General features: G+C 42.7%; 2 protein-coding genes across 3 annotated transcripts; one reads left to right on the top strand and one right to left on the bottom strand.

Annotated features, from left to right (window-relative positions):
• Nucleotides 1-3,407: 3,407 nt before the first annotated feature.
• On the bottom strand, nucleotides 3,408-11,406 carry LOC125510449 (cation-chloride cotransporter 1-like). 2 transcript variants are annotated; one of them, XM_048675626.1, is made up of 14 exons: nucleotides 11,247-11,406; nucleotides 10,889-11,082; nucleotides 9,974-10,123; nucleotides 9,722-9,800; nucleotides 9,284-9,375; nucleotides 8,846-8,960; nucleotides 8,496-8,596; nucleotides 7,962-8,023; nucleotides 7,453-7,701; nucleotides 7,255-7,369; nucleotides 6,172-6,366; nucleotides 5,434-5,834; nucleotides 4,983-5,144; nucleotides 3,408-4,897 (listed from the first exon to the last, which is right to left on the bottom strand). In XM_048675626.1, exons 2-14 carry the CDS (start codon nucleotides 11,071-11,073, stop codon nucleotides 3,798-3,800), a joined length of 3,006 nt encoding a protein of 1,001 aa, XP_048531583.1. In that variant the 5' UTR covers nucleotides 11,074-11,082; nucleotides 11,247-11,406; the 3' UTR covers nucleotides 3,408-3,797. The 2 variants fall into 2 exon arrangements, with proteins under 2 accessions (XP_048531583.1, XP_048531584.1); XM_048675627.1 differs by lacking the exon at nucleotides 11,247-11,406 and having other exon boundaries at nucleotides 9,722-9,792; nucleotides 10,889-11,044.
• A 2,475-nt stretch (nucleotides 11,407-13,881) lies between these two features.
• On the top strand, nucleotides 13,882-16,106 carry LOC125507321 (the record flags this gene model as incomplete). Its single annotated transcript, XM_048671937.1, has 4 exons — nucleotides 13,882-14,172; nucleotides 14,289-14,377; nucleotides 14,822-14,868; nucleotides 14,943-16,106. Coding segments are annotated over 4 exons (522 nt in total), but the record flags the coding sequence as incomplete, so codon positions are not given.
• Nucleotides 16,107-21,916: the final 5,810 nt, after the last annotated feature.

The raw sequence follows: 21,916 nt of genomic DNA, 5'->3' as shown, positions 1-21,916 counted from the left end.
CATTTGCTCATATCTAGTATGAGCTTCACACGGAGTGGTATCATTATCTCGGAGTCAAATCCACATAGTGGTGCAAACTGTGCGAGCTTGTGAAGAAGACCACTTGCTCACACTTCAAATGAATCTGAATAGTCATTCACGATGCACAGCAACATACTTGACAGTTTCTATTGGCATGCATGTAGCTCATCAGGCATCCACATAACCGCACATCCAACACGATTGGATGGCCAAGCCAAACTGACAAACCCTTGTATTTGATTGGTCTAGTCTCGGAAATTACTTTAACGGTTTGATCTCAAAAGTTACCTAAAAAGGTTGCCTCAACGTCATGCTTCCATGTTGAAAGGCATGATTTGTTCTCAGAAAATGAAAATAAAGGACTCAGAGACAGCTTAATTTACGGGTTAATTGTACTTCCCGATGCATATCAAACTAAAAAGTTTGCTTCATGTATATGTTGTCAGGAGAGAAATTTCCTGAACAATGCCCATAACCAAATGATAAAGGATTGCGGTTCCCAGCAATAGGGTAGGCATAGTATCAAAAGAGTCACTCGGTACTCGGTTGGAACTTGTCTCCTAAAATGTTTATTCTGAGTTGGAAGACGTTAACAAAATAAGCTAAATGCCTTGTTAAGTTCATTAAATTTACTTCATTCTAGAGTCACATCACTGCTATGAGTTTTTAGCTGTGTTGAAAGAAATGTTGTGCCCATGGTCTCTCCCGACTGACTGAACCGGTTGGGTGACTCATGAGAAGGCTGCAAAACAAAAGCTCCCATGGCCAATCCAGGAAGACTGTGCTACTTGAGAGACCACCACAGCAAACGACTCTGCTGCTTTGGAAGCCATCACTACGAGCTTGTCACGAAAATGGAATGATACTCCATATCGGTCCCAAGTCATACAGCTCAGAAGCCCATCGGTTAAGAACTTAGCTTCACAAAACCAGTCTACAGATTTAGCAACCATTTCACACAAGTACAGTGCAGCTTCGTGTGTAGTCTACAGATTTGCCAAAGAAAAGGGTGTAGTTTTATCGTAATTTTCAAGTTCAGAGGAAGGGTATTTCGACTGTGACGTACGCAAGCTTCTATTCCCTGTCGGTTTTAATCTCTCAAGTCGACTTCCGTTCAAACATTCCACTATTCATTGCAGATAATATGTAGAGTAAGGATGATTTGCAAATCATGAAATTGCAGGACCTAATATCAAAGGAAAATAAGAGAACGAAGAATTTAAGAATATAATCATTGAGAGTTGGTAGGTGTTGCTAACGAAACCGAGTGCCACTCTGGTAAGCAATATCAACAATCCCACGTGCCACTCTGGTAAGCAATATCAACACTCCCATCGTGCCACTTAATCGAATAGTAGAACAACATCTCATCCCAAGACAATGGCTAAGCCTGGACGCCTAGTCCAGTAACAACCGTAAGGAGACATTCATGCCGGGATCATATCACCATACGACAGTAAATACGCAAAGTAACAAGACAGGAAATTTCACACAAACAAAATTTCTTATACTTTGCTTTTCTAATACTGGTAGCATCTTGCCGTAATTGATCATTGTCCATAATTTTGGTCCTAATTGATTGGTGCCTTTCATTCACAGCTCCGGCCAACCTTAATCACTCGACACATTTTTTTTGTAAATTCCACTGTATATTACAATGTTTTTTATCAATAAATTTTATTTGGGGTGGGGTTCTCCCTTGTCGTTGAGCATTCCAAATAAAATTAGAATTTCCTCTCGATTCGAGAGGATGTATATGTAATTATTTAGGTGTTTGTCCATATGGTAAGCACTAGTCAGAAATGCTCGATTTGTATGGTACCATCAATGTAAGCATGTTCTTCTACTCTGCTGTGCTGCATACTACAATATCAATCAACACTTAGCACACATGTTTCTCCGTATATAAGTCGTCCATGGGGCGTACACGCACCACATGTATGTACCATAGAGAATTAATGCTAGTGCTGACTAGTTAAGTTTGTAGCCTACGCACTTTCTCTTATCCATGTCAAGCACAGTCCAATTCTCATTCCCAAACATCCAGACCACCAAGAGTCTGGACTGGCATAGCTAGGATTGTAAGGCATCGGGAATGTTCCTGCTACCAGAGTGACGTCTGGTACAGTACATTGTGTTATCTTCATTTGCTCACATCTAGGATGAGCTTCACACGGAGCGGTATCATTGTCTCGGAGTCAAATCCATACAGTGGTGCAAAATGTGTGAGCCTGCGAAGTAAACTGCTTGCTCACACTTCAAACAAATGTGAATAGTCATTCACAATGCACAGCAACGGACTCAACTCGTCTCCTAGCATGTTTACTAGTTGAAAGTCGCTAACAAAATAAGTAAAATGAGTCGTTAAGCTCAATTAACTCACTTCATTTCAGAGTCGCATCACCGCTACGATTTTTTAGCTGTGTTGAAACAAATGTTGTGCCAATGGCCTCTCCCGTAATGACTGAACCTGTCGGGTGACTCATGAGAAACAGGGGCCATCCAGGAGGACTCTGCTACTTGGCAGACCACAGCAACAAACGACTCTGCTGCTTTGGAAGCCACCACAGCGAACCTGTCACGAAAATGGAATGATGGTCCACGTCGGTCCCAAGTCATGATCTGCTGGTGATAATTCTCCATCAGTTCGGCAGAGTAGCCCATCGGTTCAGAACTTGGCTTCACAAAACCAATCTACACATTTTGCAACCATTTCACACATGTACAGTGCAGCTTCGTGGGTAGTTTGACAAAGGAAATGGTGTGATTTTATCATAGTTTTTTCAAGTTCAGAGGAAGGGTATTTCTAGTGTGGCATTTGCAAGCTTCTATTCTCCGCCGGTTTTGGAGCTTGAGAATTGACTTCCGTTCAAACATTCCACCACTCATTGCAGATAATATGTAGAGTAAGGATAAACTGCTAGAGTGCTCGTATTTAACGTTTGCAAATTGCCAAATTGCACGACCAAATATAAAAAGATAATAACAGAATGAGGAATATAAGAATATATAATCATCAAGTTGGTACTCGGTAGGCGTTGCTAACAAAACCAAGCATCACTCGGATAACTCTCATCATGCCACTTAATCAAATAGTAGAACATATCATCTCAACATAATGGTGAAGCCTAGCCACCTAGACAAGTAACAGCCGTAAAGAGATATTCATGCTGGGGTCATGTCACCTTACCATAGTAAATATGACAGGAAAATTTCACACCAACAAAATTTATTATACTCTGCATTTGACAGAAGAACTCTCAGTAGTGACAACAACAGCAGTGCAATGCATAATAAAGACTTCGTAGTATGTCAACACAAGTCCAGTAAAACATCATATCAGCTGATGTTCCCAAGATATGTATCGGCATCGGGCATTACCAGAATATTCTCTAATTATAGCATTGGTATTGCTCCCTTTCAACAACAGTTGCACAGTATCTCAGATCGTGTACAGATAATGGAAAATAACACAAACAGGATCACTATCGCTACTATTCCAGTGAAAAATAGGAGGCATTGTGTTTCTATAAAACTATCAAGGTATGGAGAACAGGGCTACAAAATTTGTAATGTCCCAATATTCATCTCTTTTGTGTCCAGTAAAAGAATGAATATACTAATGTTTGTGTACCTAATATTGCAATAACCACCCAGTGTATCTCATAAGATAGCTGTCAATGAGAGGCCTTCCAACTGCAGTTGTGGTGAATTCTGCAAATCTGTGCATCCATTCTGCTAGGATGGCACAAGAGCTCAGACTCTATTATATTTGATCAAGTAAAAAATGTGACAACATCTCTTCTGTATCCCCTAACTATCAACATGCGTGGGACGTTCTCTACAAGCAGATCCATGTACTCCATGTAGAAGTAAGCAGGATGATTCAGTGGTGGCGGAGGGAGGCTCACTAGCACCACAGCTGCCATCCTGGAGTGCCTCAGTATTGTGGAGTTCAACTTAAACATTGTGTAGAGGAATTTATCGACCTTTTCTTCATTCACAACAGCTTGCTTCCCATCCACCATCTGCGGCCGTCCTTCTCTTTCTGTGGTTTCCTTCATCTCGGAAAGGTATGCACTGACCCTTTGCTGTGCACTTGTGTAGGCCTCTTGGGAATCATCTGGCTGAGCACCACTGCTACTGCTCTCCACGTGAGATTCCCATGACTTCATAGTCACGACAATGACCTCGGCATGCATCCTAAGATCGTACAAGAACTTTTTGACATCAGTCTTTAGCTCTGCAGCATCAGTGTCCTCTTCAGCTATGCAGAAGACTTGGATCTTGCAGCTTTCAAAGGTCGCTTTTGTGAGCAGGAGCTGAGACAGAAGAAGCATCAATCCTCCATCTCTCACAATCCAATACAGGTCAATAGTCCCATACTGTCTCTGGAACTCATTAGGCCACTCATCAAGACCCTTCACGATAACCACTGCCTTGTTAGCAATGATGCAATCGTTTATTATACTCACAAACGTTGATGGTATCTCTGTCAGATTCTCACGGCGCCAAATCTCAGGGTACCGCACCACAACAATATTTGGCTTCAAGTTCCCTAGGCCCATCGTCTGAACAATGCTGCGGAAGCCCTCAGACATCGAAGGTGCTACGATTATCTCCGCAACACCCTCACATTGTTTGTACTCAATGTAGGCCTCCAGCTGCTGACAGGCAGTCTTAGCGTCCTCAGCCAGTTCATGATAATCACCGTCAATTGTTGAGACAAATATTGACATACCACGGCCCTTCTTCTTCATACAATTAGCAAAATCGGCAAGTTTTGGATGACAAGGGACATTTTCTGGAAGTTTACCCCACGGACGGCATAATATCAGAGGAATGGGGTACCAATTCTTAGGATGAACTTGGTTTGCTGTGAGAAGAACAGTGAGTGAGTGTTAGAATAATGTGTAAATAGATTATGAATAACTATTTCTTTGCCATGCAGAAAGTCATACCTCCTAGCGATCTGAGACTTCGCAATGCCAACTGAAAATACGCACTCTTGAACCCATCTCCCCAGTCTCCAGCCTTCCCTTTTAGACTCACATAGTAATAGATGAGGCTTGCAAGGGCAAGGGAGATAACAGTGAAAGACCAGGAGATCAAAAACATGATAACTGAAATTTGAGAGGAAGATCCACTTAGTGAAAAGCACGACCATAAATACAATGTGAGGATGCATTTTAACTAACTGTGGGTCACAAGAAATATGAGGTAAACAATACATCATTACAGATTAGGAGAAGCTGGTTGGATTAAAAATCATACATGTGAACAGAATTCTTCAATCAAAATTCAAAATAATTCCTAAGTTACATATATTAATGTTCAGAAAAAGTGCTACAGGCAGCTCAGGAGTAATGTAATGGATGAAAAAATAAAATGATAAAGAGGCAAACAGCGTACCAACACAAAGCAATGCACCAACAAGTGAAAGACTCCAGTGGTGATATTTCCATCGAGGGCGCCAACTAGGAGCATCAAGTAAGTCAAGCAGAAAGCATGACAGGTTCACACCAGCATAGCACAACAGAAAAAACATAGTGATAGTTGGTGTAATTAAATCCAAGTTCCCAATAATCACACATCCAATACAGATTAATGCTGTGAATAAAGTAGCTGCGTGAGGTTCGACTCCTTCAGAAACCTTAAAGTAATTAAGGACTGGAAGGATGTCGTCATTTGCTATTGCTGCTAGTAACCTTGGAGCCCCTGTCAAGCACTGTAGCGCTGCACCTAAAGTGGACAGGATAATACCAATGTAAATCACTACTGGTGCAGGCCATGCCACTGTAGCAGTAAGAAGCCTGCAAGTAAAGGATATTTATGAGCTAACCACACAACAACTCAGTAATGTAGCAGCTTATGGGACTAACACGGAAGTGTAAACTACAGCCATGCTATCAGAACATAGTTTTTCGATCAAAGAATACAGAAACAAAAATAGATTAAAGAAATATGTGCATTATATAACTGTCAGAAGAATAGCTGTGGCAGTGAGAACTGATAGAGCAAATAAGCATGCCCTGACGACATCATAAACGCAGAACTGAAGCATACAAAATATTCTAAACCCTAGAGAACACACTATCTACAATTCTGAAGTGGGAGCAGTGATAACTTGCAGCATTGAGAAACATGTACCTATCAGTTAGAAGCTCTTCTCTTGTGGACAAAGCTCCAAACAGCAGCACAGATAACAAGTACATAACAGTTGTTGTAAGAGTTGCAGATAATGTTCCAATTGGTATTGAACGCTGTGTATCTTTCAGTGAAGCAGATCGGTTTGAACCAGCCATAATTCCAGTGACTGCTGGGAAAAAGAGACCTACCAAAGCGCTGAAAAATACACAAAAAAATGTGTTGGCAAATTGCATTTGCACAGACAAAGAATTAACAAATTATCTTGCAGGTCCAAAAACTTCTTTGCTTCCAATAATAGAGTTTGACTCATCATCAGCCTTCAACGTCACTAGGCCCTTATAAGCCTGTATAGTCCTTAAACTCGTCGGCCTTAGTCAAATAGTACCAAGAGCTGTGAGTTGACGGAAGTTGCTGATGTGGAGGTAGGCAGGTTGATTTCATTGTTTCATCAAAGATAGGAGGGGATATTGCAGACCTTTCTCTGGCTAGAGACTATCCCATCAAATAGATTGGAAATTTGCTGCTTGGGTCTGCCTGAACTAGGGTCAATGTTTACAGTCCCTGCTATGTAAGCAAGTGTTTACCATGTGACCCTAGTTGACACCAAGTAATTCGGTCAGTTTGACCAACTTGACTCCAATAAAGCTATCCTAGAAGTTTAATAAGCGCCGGATCTGGCACAATAATATTTTTTAACTAAAATCTATAGATTTATATTTTATCCCATAATACAAATGTATGATTTTTTTTTACAGGACCTGGTGCAAATTGCAACAATATTGCGCCAGACCTAATGCAAAGTGGAAACTCTTGCAAAACCTGATGCAAAGTGCAATTTACTCTATAAGCTTCATGAAACATTGCAATTCTCTCTAATAGAATGAAGATGCATGTGAGCAAACTCACCCCTCAGTATTGACTCTATTAACATATAATGGGAGTGGGATGATATTGCCATGATTGGTCAAAGTTCATGGGGTCAAGTAAAAATTATATAGGATGACGAGAATATGATTGAGATTCAACATAAATACATATTTATTAGATAATTTTTCAAGTTTTTTAGAGATGTTATAAGCTTACTTGAAATCCCAATATATAGAACCATTTGGATCAGGAACTCCAGCATTGTTTGTACGTTGATATTCTGAACCCCAGTTGTCTCTGAGTGAGGTTAGACGCAACCCAGTGATCCCCTCTAAGTAGGAAAGCCAGCATTACAATTGAATGCAGAAATGCATAATGAATGATTATCCTACATATAAGCCACATGGTACTTACTTGGAGCATTGTGTCTCGGTGCAATGAAGACACCAAGATATATGCACAGCAGTGAAAAGAGTACTGGTATTAAAAAGGCAGGTGCAACCTTGTTGATGATTTTGACACCACCAAATACAATAAAACAGAGCAGTATGGTCACAATAACACCATATACTTGAAGGTCATGCAAGCTGGGCGTCGATATAGTCGCCGTACCAGCTGTTGCTGTACCGTTTATTAATGTATTGTTGACCACTGTAACACTCTCTGCATTATTATAAAGCTATAAGTTAGTCAAATAAAAATCACAAGTGGAAAATAATAGCTCTGCTTCCTTTTCACTATTTCTCACGGAATATAAACCCAAGTTAGCACTGCAAATAAAATTCAATGCAGGCATCTCTATGCCCTAACAAAAGTTTGAAGTACAAGGTCTACACTTATGTCATTTGGAAATAATTCAACATTTCTACTCGACAATCGCAAATACAAACGAAACTTAATGACTAGTATCACTTGTGACTTACCTTGAAACAATCCTGCAGAAGGAACGGCATCCAAAAAGGTTTCTACAGCACCCAAAACATACCTGAATTGACAGGCAAGTTAGCATGAATATATGTCAAACTAACAAGTACTAACAAATTAAATATAGGATCATCCAAAATTCCAATGGGCCAAAAAGCTAAAAGTTTATATGACAAATTCAGCTGTGTTCTATGATTATTACCAATCCAAACATTTTTCTTTCAACCATATTAGTTTAAGTGTACATTATTATACAAAACCAACCTTTGGAACTTCTGCAAACCAACCATTCATTGGTAGCAGGCAAGGCCAACAAGCATCAAAATATAGCACAAAACCCTTAAATTTCACCACTACACATTCTACTATAAATCATCTCACTAATCACATACTAACATGAAGAACTCATATGATGCCAGCTTCCAAGCAGCTTATGCAGAAATATCATCAGAACTTTGTACACAAATAAACAAAAGATAAATGGAATTTGGAAGGAGAGCTACAAGTAGTTGGCATTTGCAGTGTATACTCACATGGATCCAGCAACCGCGTTTCCAAGAAAGAAACACAATCCAATACTAACTCCAACTTCAGGACCAAGCGCACGGCCAATGAGATAATATGGTCCACCACCCTATGGATCATACAAAATGTGTATCAGCTAATTTATAAATTTAAGTTTGGTGAGAGATAGTAGCATCACACATCAAGCAAGCTCTGGAAGTATTCCGAGCAATAAAGACTGACCATACAAATGGAATTTGACCATATCAGGAACTAGGTTCCACAGACCGCAAATGAAGACAATAAACCAGCAAAGCTAACACATATCAGGTATGAACCCTATTACGCGAACTCATCACCAGTAGAATGGTCAGCATACCTTCATAGCCCCATTTGTTGCAATGGCACTTAATGATAAGCCGGTTAAAAATGTGCAAGCACCACAGAATGAGACTAAAACAAGTGATTGCCATATGCCTGCCATACCTACAATCCTATAAAAAAGAAAAAAAAATGATAGTCAGTGTTGAATAACCAAAAATCAATTTTTTTAGCTGAAAAGGGGACACAGGAATCACATTAATTGAAATACCACTTCCAACAAGGCTACAAAGGTGTCCAAGGTACCAAAGGCATTAATACTCCCAACTTGGTTACTTTTACTTGGTTTTAGCATGGGAAAAGCTCATGCCAAACAATGATAACAACACTACGGTGACCAGCATGGCAACATAGAAATTTTATTTTGCATAACCAAATAGGAACTAAATGTTCATGTGCAGTAACAAAAACAAGTGCACATAATACCAATACTTACCAGGTAAAACGGATATAATAAATGATTCCCAAGATATTCTGCAAGCATGGAACAAAGACACCCATCATTGTACCAAACTTAGGTCCAGTTTCCTGCGAACCAAATGAAAGCAACGGAGTAAGTAATACAGTTTTCATAAATATCCATATATCCAAATGACGTAAACCAAATAAACAGAAACATAGAGGTCAATGAAAATCAATGGAACACTGAATGACTTTTGGAGAGCACGAATGAAAACTCAAATGTACAAATCAGCAACTTAAAGTTGACTACATATATTTAGGGATGTAGCAAATCGTCAAAACCCAAGTACTACTCTTTCCTGTTAACTAAGTCCAAATATACCAACTCCTAGTTATTCATGATTAACTAGGAGAAGTGTGACGAAGTATTAAACAGATGGCACTCGTCGCAAATGTTGGAACTGGGGACAACCTTTGGACGTCCAATGGTGATTGCTACATCCTCTCCCTCCCTAGGACTCGAAGGGGCTTGGGTCTGTTCTCCTGTCATGCTGTTCAGATTCAGCCAGATGCTTATGTCATAAAGTAAAACCAATGGTTCAAACTATTTATTTGGGTAGCACATGCTTAATATATTAGTCAAATACTATGTGTCCTTAACAAAAGGAGATTGATCTCAAGTTTTTAAGGCGGCCTAATAAAATTACAAAAAGATGGATTGTACCTCTTGAGTCCCAAAATATTAACAAGTGAATCAAACCCAAAAAGCTCCAGCTTTGAATCCCCTTGAGATCCACTCGATGTAGCATGATCACTAGAACCTTCTTGCATGCTTGGATCAATAGTTAGATTAGCACCACCAGGCCTAAGGTTCCTATGACATACATAAGAGTAAGTGTGAGTTCATAAATTTGCTTCTAGAGAGTTTTTGTTATCTAAATCATCTTACTAATTATAATGACCATGGAAAGAAACACATGGAACGAAATCTGCAGAAATTATGCCTAATAATCTGATATGGAGTATGCAACCAGAAATAGCAAATGGAGCAGGGAAGCCAGTAGGTACAACAAAAAGATATATGTTCGTGCGAAAATAAGTAAGCTCGACATCAAATATCGATATATGAGTACACACAAAACATCGATATATGAGTACACATAAAACATCGTATGGCAAAAGAAATATCTACTAGAGTCATTCAAAATTACTCAAACCCAAAGAGATAACAATATCAACACCAATTTCAGAAGTCAAAGAGATGGCATCACCAAATTGATTGAAGATATTCTACAAACAAACATGACTCATGCGAATTTCACACTCTTGCTCTTAATGCCCTGAGCACTAAATGAAAGAAGCAACTCCAAAAGGCAGCCCACAGACAGCATGTAGTTAAAGAAATCAACCTCGCATGCATTTGCACTGCTTCTCGTCAGTTCCTACACACCTACACTATCATCCGAATCCAACTGTTCAGTTGAACACCCCATTCTGCTAAATAACAAACTCACGGTCAAGACAATGCAAGCACGAATTCGCAGCAGTTTAACATTTGCTAAATCCGAGACACTTATATTGGTCGTGTATCAAACAAAAATGCCATAAAAATGAGACGAAGTATGTATGGCAGCACCACCTAGGCGGCTGGGGCGTCACGGCGTCGTGGCCGGTGACGGAGGTGGAGCCGCCGGGGCCGGGCTCCATGGAGGTCATCTGGATGACGGCGCTGTCGTCGGAGCCCACGGGCCGGTACCTGCGCCCAACCGGCGGCGCCGGCATCGGCAGCCCCTCCTCCGCGGCCTCGATCTCCCCGTTCTCCATCGCGGCTCGCTGCATCACACATAAAACGGGTGGCGCCGTGAGATCCAGGCTCCAGAGCACCCGCCGAAGCGCTCCTGGTGGCCATGGATCTGAATCCGAGGCCGGCAGAGCGCGGGGGGCAAGCAGGGGCTGCTGGGGCGGCGGCCGGGCGCGGTGGGCGGAAGCTTACTCACCAGGCTCGGCGGGGAGCGGGGGGCGGTCGCTGCGGCGATGAGAGAGCGGCCGGTAGCTCGCCGGCGACGAACGAGGCGGGGGGAACTGACGGGGTAGGTGGGCACCCTGGAAAGCAGCCGTCTTTGAGTTGAGGACACGGCAGTTGACGCTGGCAAGGAGAGGGATTGCTCCCCCACGAAGGTCCCTGCCTTGCGCGTTGACTTTTGACTTTTTTTAAGATAACTTTCAATCTAATTTTGCCATTAAAAATTACAACTGCTCAAAAATGCCATAGTTTCATGTGTTGTTTTGTACGAGTATTAAATGTTGGAACAAACAAAAGTTCAAAAAATAGTATTGAAACAAACAAGGTAAAAAAGTTGGTAAGGCAAGTGCACATGGCATAGTTATAAGAGGAAACAAAAAGGACTTCAAGCTAAGCTAAGCAGGAGATGATAAACATGGCATGGCTCTTTACAGCTTTATAAACCGCCCACACCCCTAGGCACCACATAACGGAACCATGTCTCAGTACTAGTGACCATGCACTCTTGATAGTACAGGCCTAATCAGCTACTCGGTATTCCTAGCTCATCCACGGTGCGTTTAGAATAAACTAGGATCGTGAGGTATTGGGAATCTATAAGCTATGCTTTTGATGTGACGGCGGCCCGATCTTTCGATGAAAGTGGGGATAACTATTGATTTGGTGGATTTTGACCTTGACGATCCGACTATACCGTACCCGACGATACGCCTCGACAATCGCTAAACCAATCTCCGATGGTTATTGACCTTGCCGTAGGCACGATCAAGCTGAACAACGAGGTTCGAGTTCCTGCAAGCAACCGAAGAACAGGCAAGAACAAAGGTGAACTGCAACTGAATTTGCAGATGAAAAATTAAGCGCATCAACTAGATCAAAATTTGGGGTTTCACTGTGGATCTGAAAAGGTGGTAGTCCTACACGTCTCATAGATGCGAATTGTAGCGAAAGCTAGACAATACAATAAAACCCGAATCTAAACCTAGATGAACGCTAACTATTTATTAAGTCCGTATGGCCGCCGCCTAGGAGCTGCGCGTTGATGTGTCCAACATCGCTACGATTTGAAGGAAAAAATAATCATCATCAGGCCGGCCCACATGTAGATAGAATATTGTATGGTTTCCTTCCTTATTTGATGAGGTGGGCTTGTGTGTACGTGGCTTCCTCCTTCTCTTCTTTTGCATGTACGTAGCATGGAGCATAGATGGTTCGATTGGTTCTTGCATGCAATAGTGCTTCTGCTGGTGTAGTCAACGTGCAACATTTTCCATCTCCTGGCTTTATATTACTTTCTCTCGTGAGATCTTCAACACCTTCGTTTCTAAGTACAAGTAAATCTGAACATGAGCGTAATATCATATTCTCGTCAGTTAAATCATATGTATAAATGAGCGATAGTACCTGGCCATTTATCTGTCTCATACGGGCTCTAGTCATAGGTCCCGACGGAATTGACGAAGGAGTCGCGGCGGGTTTAACGGCAGAAGAGATGTCCTCATCAGCTTTCAGCCATGACCTATGTGAATCAACATGGATGCATTGCCAGGTGACAATTTTATGGTGAAGTATGTCCAGGACATGGTGACTACAGGGTTGGTATTGGCAATCTCATCCAACCCTTCCCACTTTTGTATACATCGTGGTTTACCAGTCCAAGGGTTGGTATTTTTTTTTTGTCTGAAGCGTAAACACAAATATACTCTATTTAGCATACAAGTGTAGCTATATTGATTGTATTAGCAAATATTGATATTGTGACTTGTGTGGCAATCATCATTTTCGGATACATGGCATGGTATTCTAATGGGCTTGTGATATGTATGGTGGCGACTGGTCTAGCTTGTCTATCTGGTTCATCTGTAAAAAAAATACTATTCAATTAGTTTGTGGGCGGCTATTGGGGTACCAATAATATGGCTCGAAGCTTGACAGCTTGCTACGCAGGGTCCCTCGTCATCTGTATGGACAAGTTCTAGTTAGTGTTATATGAACTTGCTGTTGGCACGTTTCACCGACGGATTGAAAATCAATCTAGGAACTACACCATCTAGATGTACAAGTTTGCCTCGCACTATGACCTGATATATGTAAATATATGTTTTAACACAATGCTCCCATTATCATTATATGTCTTTTTGTCTAGTTTAGTTCATCCGTCTTGCCAAGCTAATCTCTACTATTATATCTACTATTAAAGAAGGATCAAATCTCTACTATTAAAGAAGAAGGATCAAACGTCGTGATGGTCCAACCTCGTTCGACCCTCACCTCCCTTCTTACGACAACCATCGTGCTACCAACCTCCACCCCACCTGGTCAGCTCCACGCGAAGGAAACAATGCAATCCGCACGACACACGACGGTTTGACCTGGCTCCCATGCTCCCCGACGATAGAAGAAGGAAAAAACATCCACGAGCGCACACGTCTCACGCCCCATCTCCCACAACCCCCCTCTCTCTCCCGAGAAACTTGCCGCCGCCGTCCAACCTGAATCAGCCGCTCTCCCTCGTGCTCCTGGCCGCCGACGCCCTCAAGCCGTGGCACAAGGCGGTGCTGCCTCCGACTCTCGCACCTACCTCCTGACCGGTGCTTGCTGGAAATCACGTATTCCAAGCCCAAGATGAAGGCCAGTCCCGAATCCCTCTTCGGCTCCTCGTCGCCATCCGGCAGCGAAGGGTCTCTCTCTCCCATCGCAGTCAGTCGCGGCTTCCTCTAGCCCTCCTCACTGGTGACGCCAAGACCGGATCCACGCCGTGGGAGGTGTCCACCGTCGGCAACCTGAGGAGCCTCGCCACCTCGAGCCTCAACTCGCTCAAGCGTAGCCTCGACGCGCTCCACGGCCACTCCGCCCGTGACCTCGAGGCCTCCCACTTCCGAATCTCCAAGCGCATCAAGGCGACCTCTCTGATCCCATTCCTTTGGCAATCCTTAGCGCATCGATCGATCTTGAGATGTGCCTAGATGTGATGTGATGGATCGCCTTCGGTGTCTATTGATGTTGTTCACGTAAGATGCAGATGCAGAGCTCCCTGGAGCTGGCGGAGAAGGAGCATAGGAAGATGTTCGAGAAGATCACCGAGCGTGCTGAGGAGATGAAAGTACACTTATTCGATTCCATGTTTGATCCAGTGTTGGTCGTGAGTGCTACAGTTTATCTGAAAACAATTCCTGTCTGTGAAATTACAAGAAGTTGATGACAGAGGTGCAGAGCTCCCCGCAGCTGGCGGAGGAGCATAGGAAGATGTTCGAGAAGATCGCCGAGCATGCCGAGGAGATGAAGGTACACTCATTCGATTCCATGGTTGATCCAGTGTTGGTCGTGAGTGCTACAGTTTATCTGAAAACAATTCATGTCTGTGAAATTACAAGAAGTTGATGACAGAGGTGCAGAGCTCCCTGCAGCTGGCGGAGAAGGAGCATAGGAAGATGTTCGAGAAGATCGCCGAGCATGCTGAGGAGATGAAGGTACACTCATTCGATTCCATGGTTGATCAAGTGTTGGTTGTGAGTGCTACAGTTTATCTGGAAATAATTCCTGTCTGTGAAATTACAAGAAGTTGATGACAGAGGTGCAGTTGTCTTCATCTCGAGGTACTGCAGCGAGCAAACACAGACATCTTCAAACTTTAGTTCAATTATTTACTAACTTGGTTGGCACCGATCAGTTTGCAAGGTGACCTTACCTGAGATGGCAAAGTCCGTAGCCAGAGTTATTGATGGCTTGCGCAGTCGCTACAACATCCCACCTACGCGAGTTTAGCATAGCTCTCTTAGTTGGTAATCACTTCTCTTGTCATCAACTTGACATATGAGTTGCTCATGTTCAGTAAATTTTCATGAACGTATGAGTGTTTGTCCATAAAAATTGGCAGGTGTAGTATGTATCTACCAGGGATAGTAATTATTCTTGGTTACAGGATACCAAAGTGTTGTGGTTCATTGGGTCCATCTCCTCCTTCGCCATCTACTATGGCACCTGCGTGCTCTCCGAGTCAATGCTCTCCGCCCATTCGTGCCATCTTCGTCGGTTGCTCCTGTCCTGCACAAGGTCATGCACAACATGTGCCTTGCCGGATGCCTTCGATGCCCCACTCTTGATCAGGTTTGTCATGCAGCACCTGATCGATGCACCAAACTACAAAAGGGCTCAGTGGTGGACTGATGGGGAGGATGCATCGATGCGGATTGCAGAAGGTCATTACAAAGGAATTCTAGGGGAATCGTACCAAGGATCCTGCACAATGCGAGCCTTGCTATTGTATGCCTTCGAGACATCGAGGCTACAGTAAAGATGGAGTTATTTCTTTCAGGAAGGTAACCTCTTGTTTTGGGTACTGCAGTTTTCTTGAAGCTACCTAGCTAGGTATAATGAAGATGATGGGTTCGCTTCAGCATAATTTCCGTTTCAGTTATTGAGTTCTTTGAAGGCTACAACAATTATAATATGAACCAGTTGTGAATCTCTCATTTGTTTTGATTAGTTCTAAGTTGTTCTGTGGCATACAATTTCAGACTGGGTGGTCTTGAAGTAACGTTACACACATTACTTCTATTAGGTGTATGCATGCTTGTGCGTGTGATTACAATGGAAGTGCACATACATGAATTTTTTAGTGGTCCCCACTAACTGAAAGCATATTGTTGGAGTAAAAGCTCTCCACTACAGTTCCATCCATAAGAAAATAACAAACATGCAAATATTCAAGAACTTATGGTGTCATTCCTTGCTACTGATCAGAAAAAAATCTCACAATTATAGAGTATTTTCAAGCATACCAAATTATATGGTTGTGTACATTGAGACCACATAAACCATATATGATGGATTTTTTGCCATAGTGTTAAGAAATAGCATCACAGTTAGAAACTATTTTGAAGCATACCAAATTATATAAGTTTGCCGGCATCTATTAGGTGTATGTTGTCCTTTCAGCGATTTAGGCATACTGTAGACACACATAGTTCGTAGGAAAAGGAACATGCTATTGCTCATCACTGTAAGTATTGTACGCAAGATAAATTTGCATCATGTAGGTAGTGAATACTCTAATCATGATCAAGTTCCCTAGGCACTTCTTGTACAAGCACCATCTGCTATGAAATCTTTAGAGTTTTTTTATGACACAATTTACAAGCACCATGTGAGCGAATGAGGAATGCTAGCGCTAGCAGCTACTGCGAGCCGCAGTGGACAGCGGTAGCAGCGGTGGTCAGCCGGACAACACAATGTCGGCGGCAGGCGGATAGTGGCAAGCAGCCCTACCGGTAGCTGCTGCTGTTAGCAGAATTGACGACTAGAGCATGTTGTCTTAATTTGTTCTCTGTTCCTATAGGAGGATTCAATTCCATTAACTGTTCAAACAGAAATGATTCCATTAGGGAGCTGTCTACTTTGTGATCTAACTGTCATTCTTCTCTGTCCAGACTAACAATTGGATGTAGTTCTTTACGTATTTATTAGTGCAATCTTCTTGTCATTGTTTTAAAGATCGCATATGTATATGTGTGACTAGAGGTTATGACTTATAAGTGTTTCCGTTGATTCGGGAAATGCAAGTAAGGTGTACGTGTTAGTTTCCAGTGTTCATTGTAATTTCCTTGTCTTGGACGTAATTTATCTCAATTTAGATATGAGATATTGGACTTTGATTCTGCTTTGAATTTATTAACGCTCTAGAGTCCACCCTACCTAAAAAAATCGCCCTCAGCCACTGATGTACATCACAACTCTACCTTGGAAGTATATATGAGTATGGTGTACAGTGCACACAAACGAGGACTACGGCCTATGGAATATGTGTTCCTGGACCTGCTGCCATGTCAAGTCATGAGAGATTTGATCAAAACATGTTTCAGGTATATTCACCATGAATTTTTTATTATTAATTTGATGAGATCGATTACTTCTGCTACCATTTGATTCTGTAGGAAGGATACATACAGCGATTTTGCTGAGGCAATGGATCTGGAAGAGATGGGGGTACTTGTTCATGTGTCATGCTCGTTCAAGAGCCTCATTGCTCATTCCACAAAGAGGCAAATGCGAATCCTGTCTATACGAATGGAGAAGATGTAGGCTTATTCCCATAAAATCTTGTTCAGGAGCCCAGCAGCAGATAGAAAAGATGACATGGACCACGATAAAGATTTAAGAATCTTTCAGTTCAAATGTCTCTCCTGCAACCATTGTTTCTAGAGTAGATAGCTCTGATGACTTAAGGGTGTCACGGGCTAATGGTGCTGAGCCCCCAAAATGTATTGTAGTCAATGGATATTTCTGATAAAAACATTAGTTATCGAGTGATGATAGTGTTTGTCTATCGCAAACATTTAAACAGTTTAAATTGTGATTTGTATTGTTTGAGAGATTGCTAAGAAGCTCATTATATAATCTCTCTATATGGTAATTGCAAGGATTGTCAAAGTTGTACAGTTTAAACATCATCAGGCTAAACATGTTTAAGTTTGAGCAAGTTAATAGAAAATAATATCATCATCTACGATGCCAAATAAAATTGCACTATAAGAAGTTTGACTTAGGAAAACCTAATATAACATGTGGGGCAAGGAAATATACTTGAAAGACATGAGGTGATTGCCTCTATGGGGAAAGTAGATATTTGTCCGAGTGATGCATGCTACTCATGCTCATCAAGTACAATGATCTTTACCGAAAAATGTTTTTTTTACCGAAAAAGAGTACAATGATCTTTTGATCAATGTATGTATCTTTATATAAGTCTGTTGTTCCGTGGCAACGCACGGGCAGTCGACTAGTATATGCTAAATAGGGGCATGTACTAGTACAAAGACTAAAAATCTGAAAACAGACACACATAAGCCGAAGAGAGTTGATTAATGATGAACAATAAAGTAACTAATCACATTTTTTTTCATGAGTGGGGATCTCTGGCCACCGTGCGTGGTGCCACCCCCAGTGGATACGGTTGAATCTGGATCCTGTGCAGTGCTAATCAACATTGGACGTTAGGCTTGCCCTGTAACCATTTGACAAACGTGTTGGTGTGTAGGCAAAAAGGCAGACACAGATAGCAGATAGATGTTGGGTCATTCTAGTAGGGCTATACCTAGGATGTACATTGGTGCGGTTTTTCTTGCAAATTTCAATCCTTTGGGGGGGGGGGGGGGGGGGGGGGGGATTCAGCTAAAACCCCCTTGAAAGTTTTAACTTTGTGTGGTCACGGATCAAAATATGAGGCTAGTGGGCATGGGGAGCAAGCAGGGTGGCTCGGGAGACGACGGGCGCAGTCACCGGATGCTTACTTACCGGGCTCGCTAGAGAATGGGACACGCTACAGCGATGAAAGACTAACCAGTCACTCGCCGGTGACCAGCGAGGCAGTGGAACTATAACATGGTACAGGTGGTTTGGCTTCGCTTTTCCAGTAAGCACCCTGGAAAGCAGGGCCGTCTTCAACTTGAGGACACGAGATTTGATGGTGGGAGGAATTACTTCCCCGCCCTTCCGTGCTGACTTTTGACTGGAAGAAGAGACGAAAGAATGTTGGTGTGCACGTCGCCGAGTACGTGCAGATCGGATCGGGCGCCTCAAGAGCCATTTGTATTTGGAGCGTGACAGTCATTTGATTTGGGATGTGTCAACCCCATCGTTTACAATATGATCCATGTTCTCGGCCGTTGCTCAACTTTGTCGGTCTGCAACACAGCTAGTGTAGTGCTCGACTCTCTTGCAACACATCCCAGGTTGCAAAAGCGTGTGGGGGGAGGGAGGGAGGGGGGGTTACTATGCCCTGCACGATAAAAGGTTGATCGGACGGTTGCGGTCGACGCGCCCCCAATTATCAACTAACTGAGCACAAGCGTTTTCCAAAAATGTGTCAACTATTATATACACCTTTAAGACTAGCATTGGGTCGAATAAGTGCGGTATCAAATCCGATGAACTGAAATCTGAACCGAAACCAACACCGAATTAACTTAGTTTTTTAGCCATTTTGATAGCACATCACGCGCATGACTGATGAGTGTGTGCGGTGTTGTGCCTCACCGCAGATGGGCTATAGTGATGGTTTGTGGGGTGCTATTGGTGTACTGGTGTTTGAATTAAAGATTGTTAAGACTACTCGTAGAGAAAGGATTGGTAAGACAAACCCACATGGCATAGTTTGATCTTGTATGATGCAAGGTGATTAGAAAAATAAACTAGTGTTTTTAAGTACGGATGCTTATTTATAGAGGGTAGATGCTTAATTAGGTACTCATCGTGTAGAAATAAGCCCCGACACTTTACAAAAAAACTGGTTTAATTAACTTTAAGCACCAAACATTTTACAAGGGCTTTAAGAGAAAAAGAAATGGCTTCAAGGCAAGCACATGACAATGACATGGCTTGTCTATAAAGCCCGGACTCACCATGCACCGTATGACTGCATGGTGTCGAGTGCTAGTGACCAAGTGCTCTCGTTAGTGTGGCTCAAAAAAAAAAGTGCTCTCGTTAGTACACGCCGACTTGGTACTGACGGCACATAGGTAGTCTGTATGTATAAGATTAGCTCTTCGTTACCCAACAAGCTGGGTGAACGCACGATGTTGGTGTGTAGTTGGGATGGTGAGGCATTGGGGATTCCTGTTATGCTTTCTTTCTGCAACCGTGTGGATCGACATGGATGCCTCACCGAATGAGTGATTCACCGATGAACAAGTAGGTGACATTGCGACTGAGGTTGGTACTCCCTCCATTCCGAATTACTTGTCGCAGATATGGATGTATCTAGATGTATTTTAGTTCTAGACTAGATAATTCATTTCTGCGACGAGTAATTTGGAACGGAGGAAGTAGTAACAAACAGGGTGTTCAAGGGTCTCTACTCTTCGGGATTTTGCTGCCACTGGGTTTTGCAACAGCAGAAAACTCCACTGTAGGATTTTCCTATCATCAGCATTTCTGAAATACAGGACGCCGCGGCTATTTCGGCAAAATTATTGGCGCCCGCAAACGCTGCTAGTGTCGTGTGCCCAGAGGATTCCACGGCTGAAAGTGTTGCCTGCGGGCACAAGTAGACGTCGTAGCTATTCTATGTATTAGCAGCGTTTGTGGGCATGACTAACGCCGCTACTGTTCACACAAAGGTACGGCTGTCCGTCCATAAATTTAGCAGTGTTTATAAGTCAATGCACGCTGCCAAATAGTTAACTTGTAGCCGCGTCCATTATTACCAAACGCCTCTAATATATAAGATCTCTGCCTAAAACCTTTATTTGGATTTTTATGAATTATGTTCATGAAAAAAAAGTAAAATGGACAGCAACATAATTTGGTAGCATAAGATTTGGAACACACATAGAAAAGTTGCGCCTGTCATACCAAAACCCTAAATCAATACTAGCAGCGTTTTAGTTGCGCCTTGTCAATTTCGTACTTTGATAATCGTGCTAGTGTTCATTTTTCTTTTGCGGACCAACACGGACCCAATCCGACTGCATCCCTACCCTTCTAACAACCAAAGTATGCCAATGGTAATGTTTTGTAGGAAATTGAGAAGGACAATTAGCTTGCTATCTATCCATTCATATGAGTAGTATTTCCTTTTGTAAAAATTTCAAATTTAAATTTCCCGTTTTTATGTTGTGTTATAGTTATTGATATTCAGTATATTTTTTCTTGCTACTCTTGATGTTCTTCCTTCACCATCTTGGAGGTCTTCTTATTAGGAATTGGGAGCTGTATATTGAGTAGCATTTCGGATCCATGTGCATGGTAGACCTTGAGTGTATCACCCTCTCGGCCACATGGTCTCCTAAAAAATGTTGTGTGTCCATAAAAGCAAGCAAAAAGAGAGCAAATTGACGTAGATGCGAACTAATGTGGATCAGTTCATCTGGAAAGTGGCACATGGCCATAGGTAGGAGGTTTTGGAATTCAAACTCTGCTTCAGCTACAGGGTTGCTTCATAGTTTTTTTCGCGAATACGCAAAGCTTGCGTATCTTTCATTGATAGAAGAGGTTGAAGTGAGAATACAATGGGGGACATCACATGGCACAACCAAAGGTGGCGTAAACATGGTGCCGAAGCAGAGTGACATGGGATGCTCAGCCCTGACAGAAGCTACAACATAGCGCTAAACTACCCAGCCCAACCACAACAACTCTAACCAAGACGATGCCCCAACACTCGGAATCGAGTAGCAGACACGACACGAGCAAGCAAGACGACGCCTTGATGAAGGGGAATGACGCCGTGGCGCCACCGTCGTCTGATCCGTGGAACTGAATCTGGGGTTTCCCACGGCGCTCGAAGAGGGGCTCGGAGAATAGGCCGTGGCAGCGCCTTCAAGAAGGGTACGACACCCGCAGGTGTCGCTACTGCCAGAATCAAGCAGGGATTTCGCCCCGGCCAATGTCCAAACAATCCCAAAGCCGTCGAAACTAGATTCAAGGATGGGGACATGTCGTAAGCTAGGGCTGCCATCGCCGGATGGGGAGCTATGCCATCGGAAGCATGAGCATTGGACCTGGCAGGGGAGGGGCAAGGCAGGGGTGGCGGTAGAGGTTGGAGAGGCGACAACAAGACGTAGAGGAACCAACACACGGGATGCGACGAAATCCAGCAATTCGACGGGCCAGGATCCGAAGAACGCAGACCTAGATCGACGAAGC

The sequence above is a fragment of the Triticum urartu genome, chromosome 5 (genome assembly GCF_003073215.2).
Source record: "Triticum urartu cultivar G1812 chromosome 5, Tu2.1, whole genome shotgun sequence".
NCBI lineage: Eukaryota > Viridiplantae > Streptophyta > Magnoliopsida > Poales > Poaceae > Triticum > Triticum urartu.
This window is presented reverse-complemented; position numbering and strand designations above follow the sequence as displayed.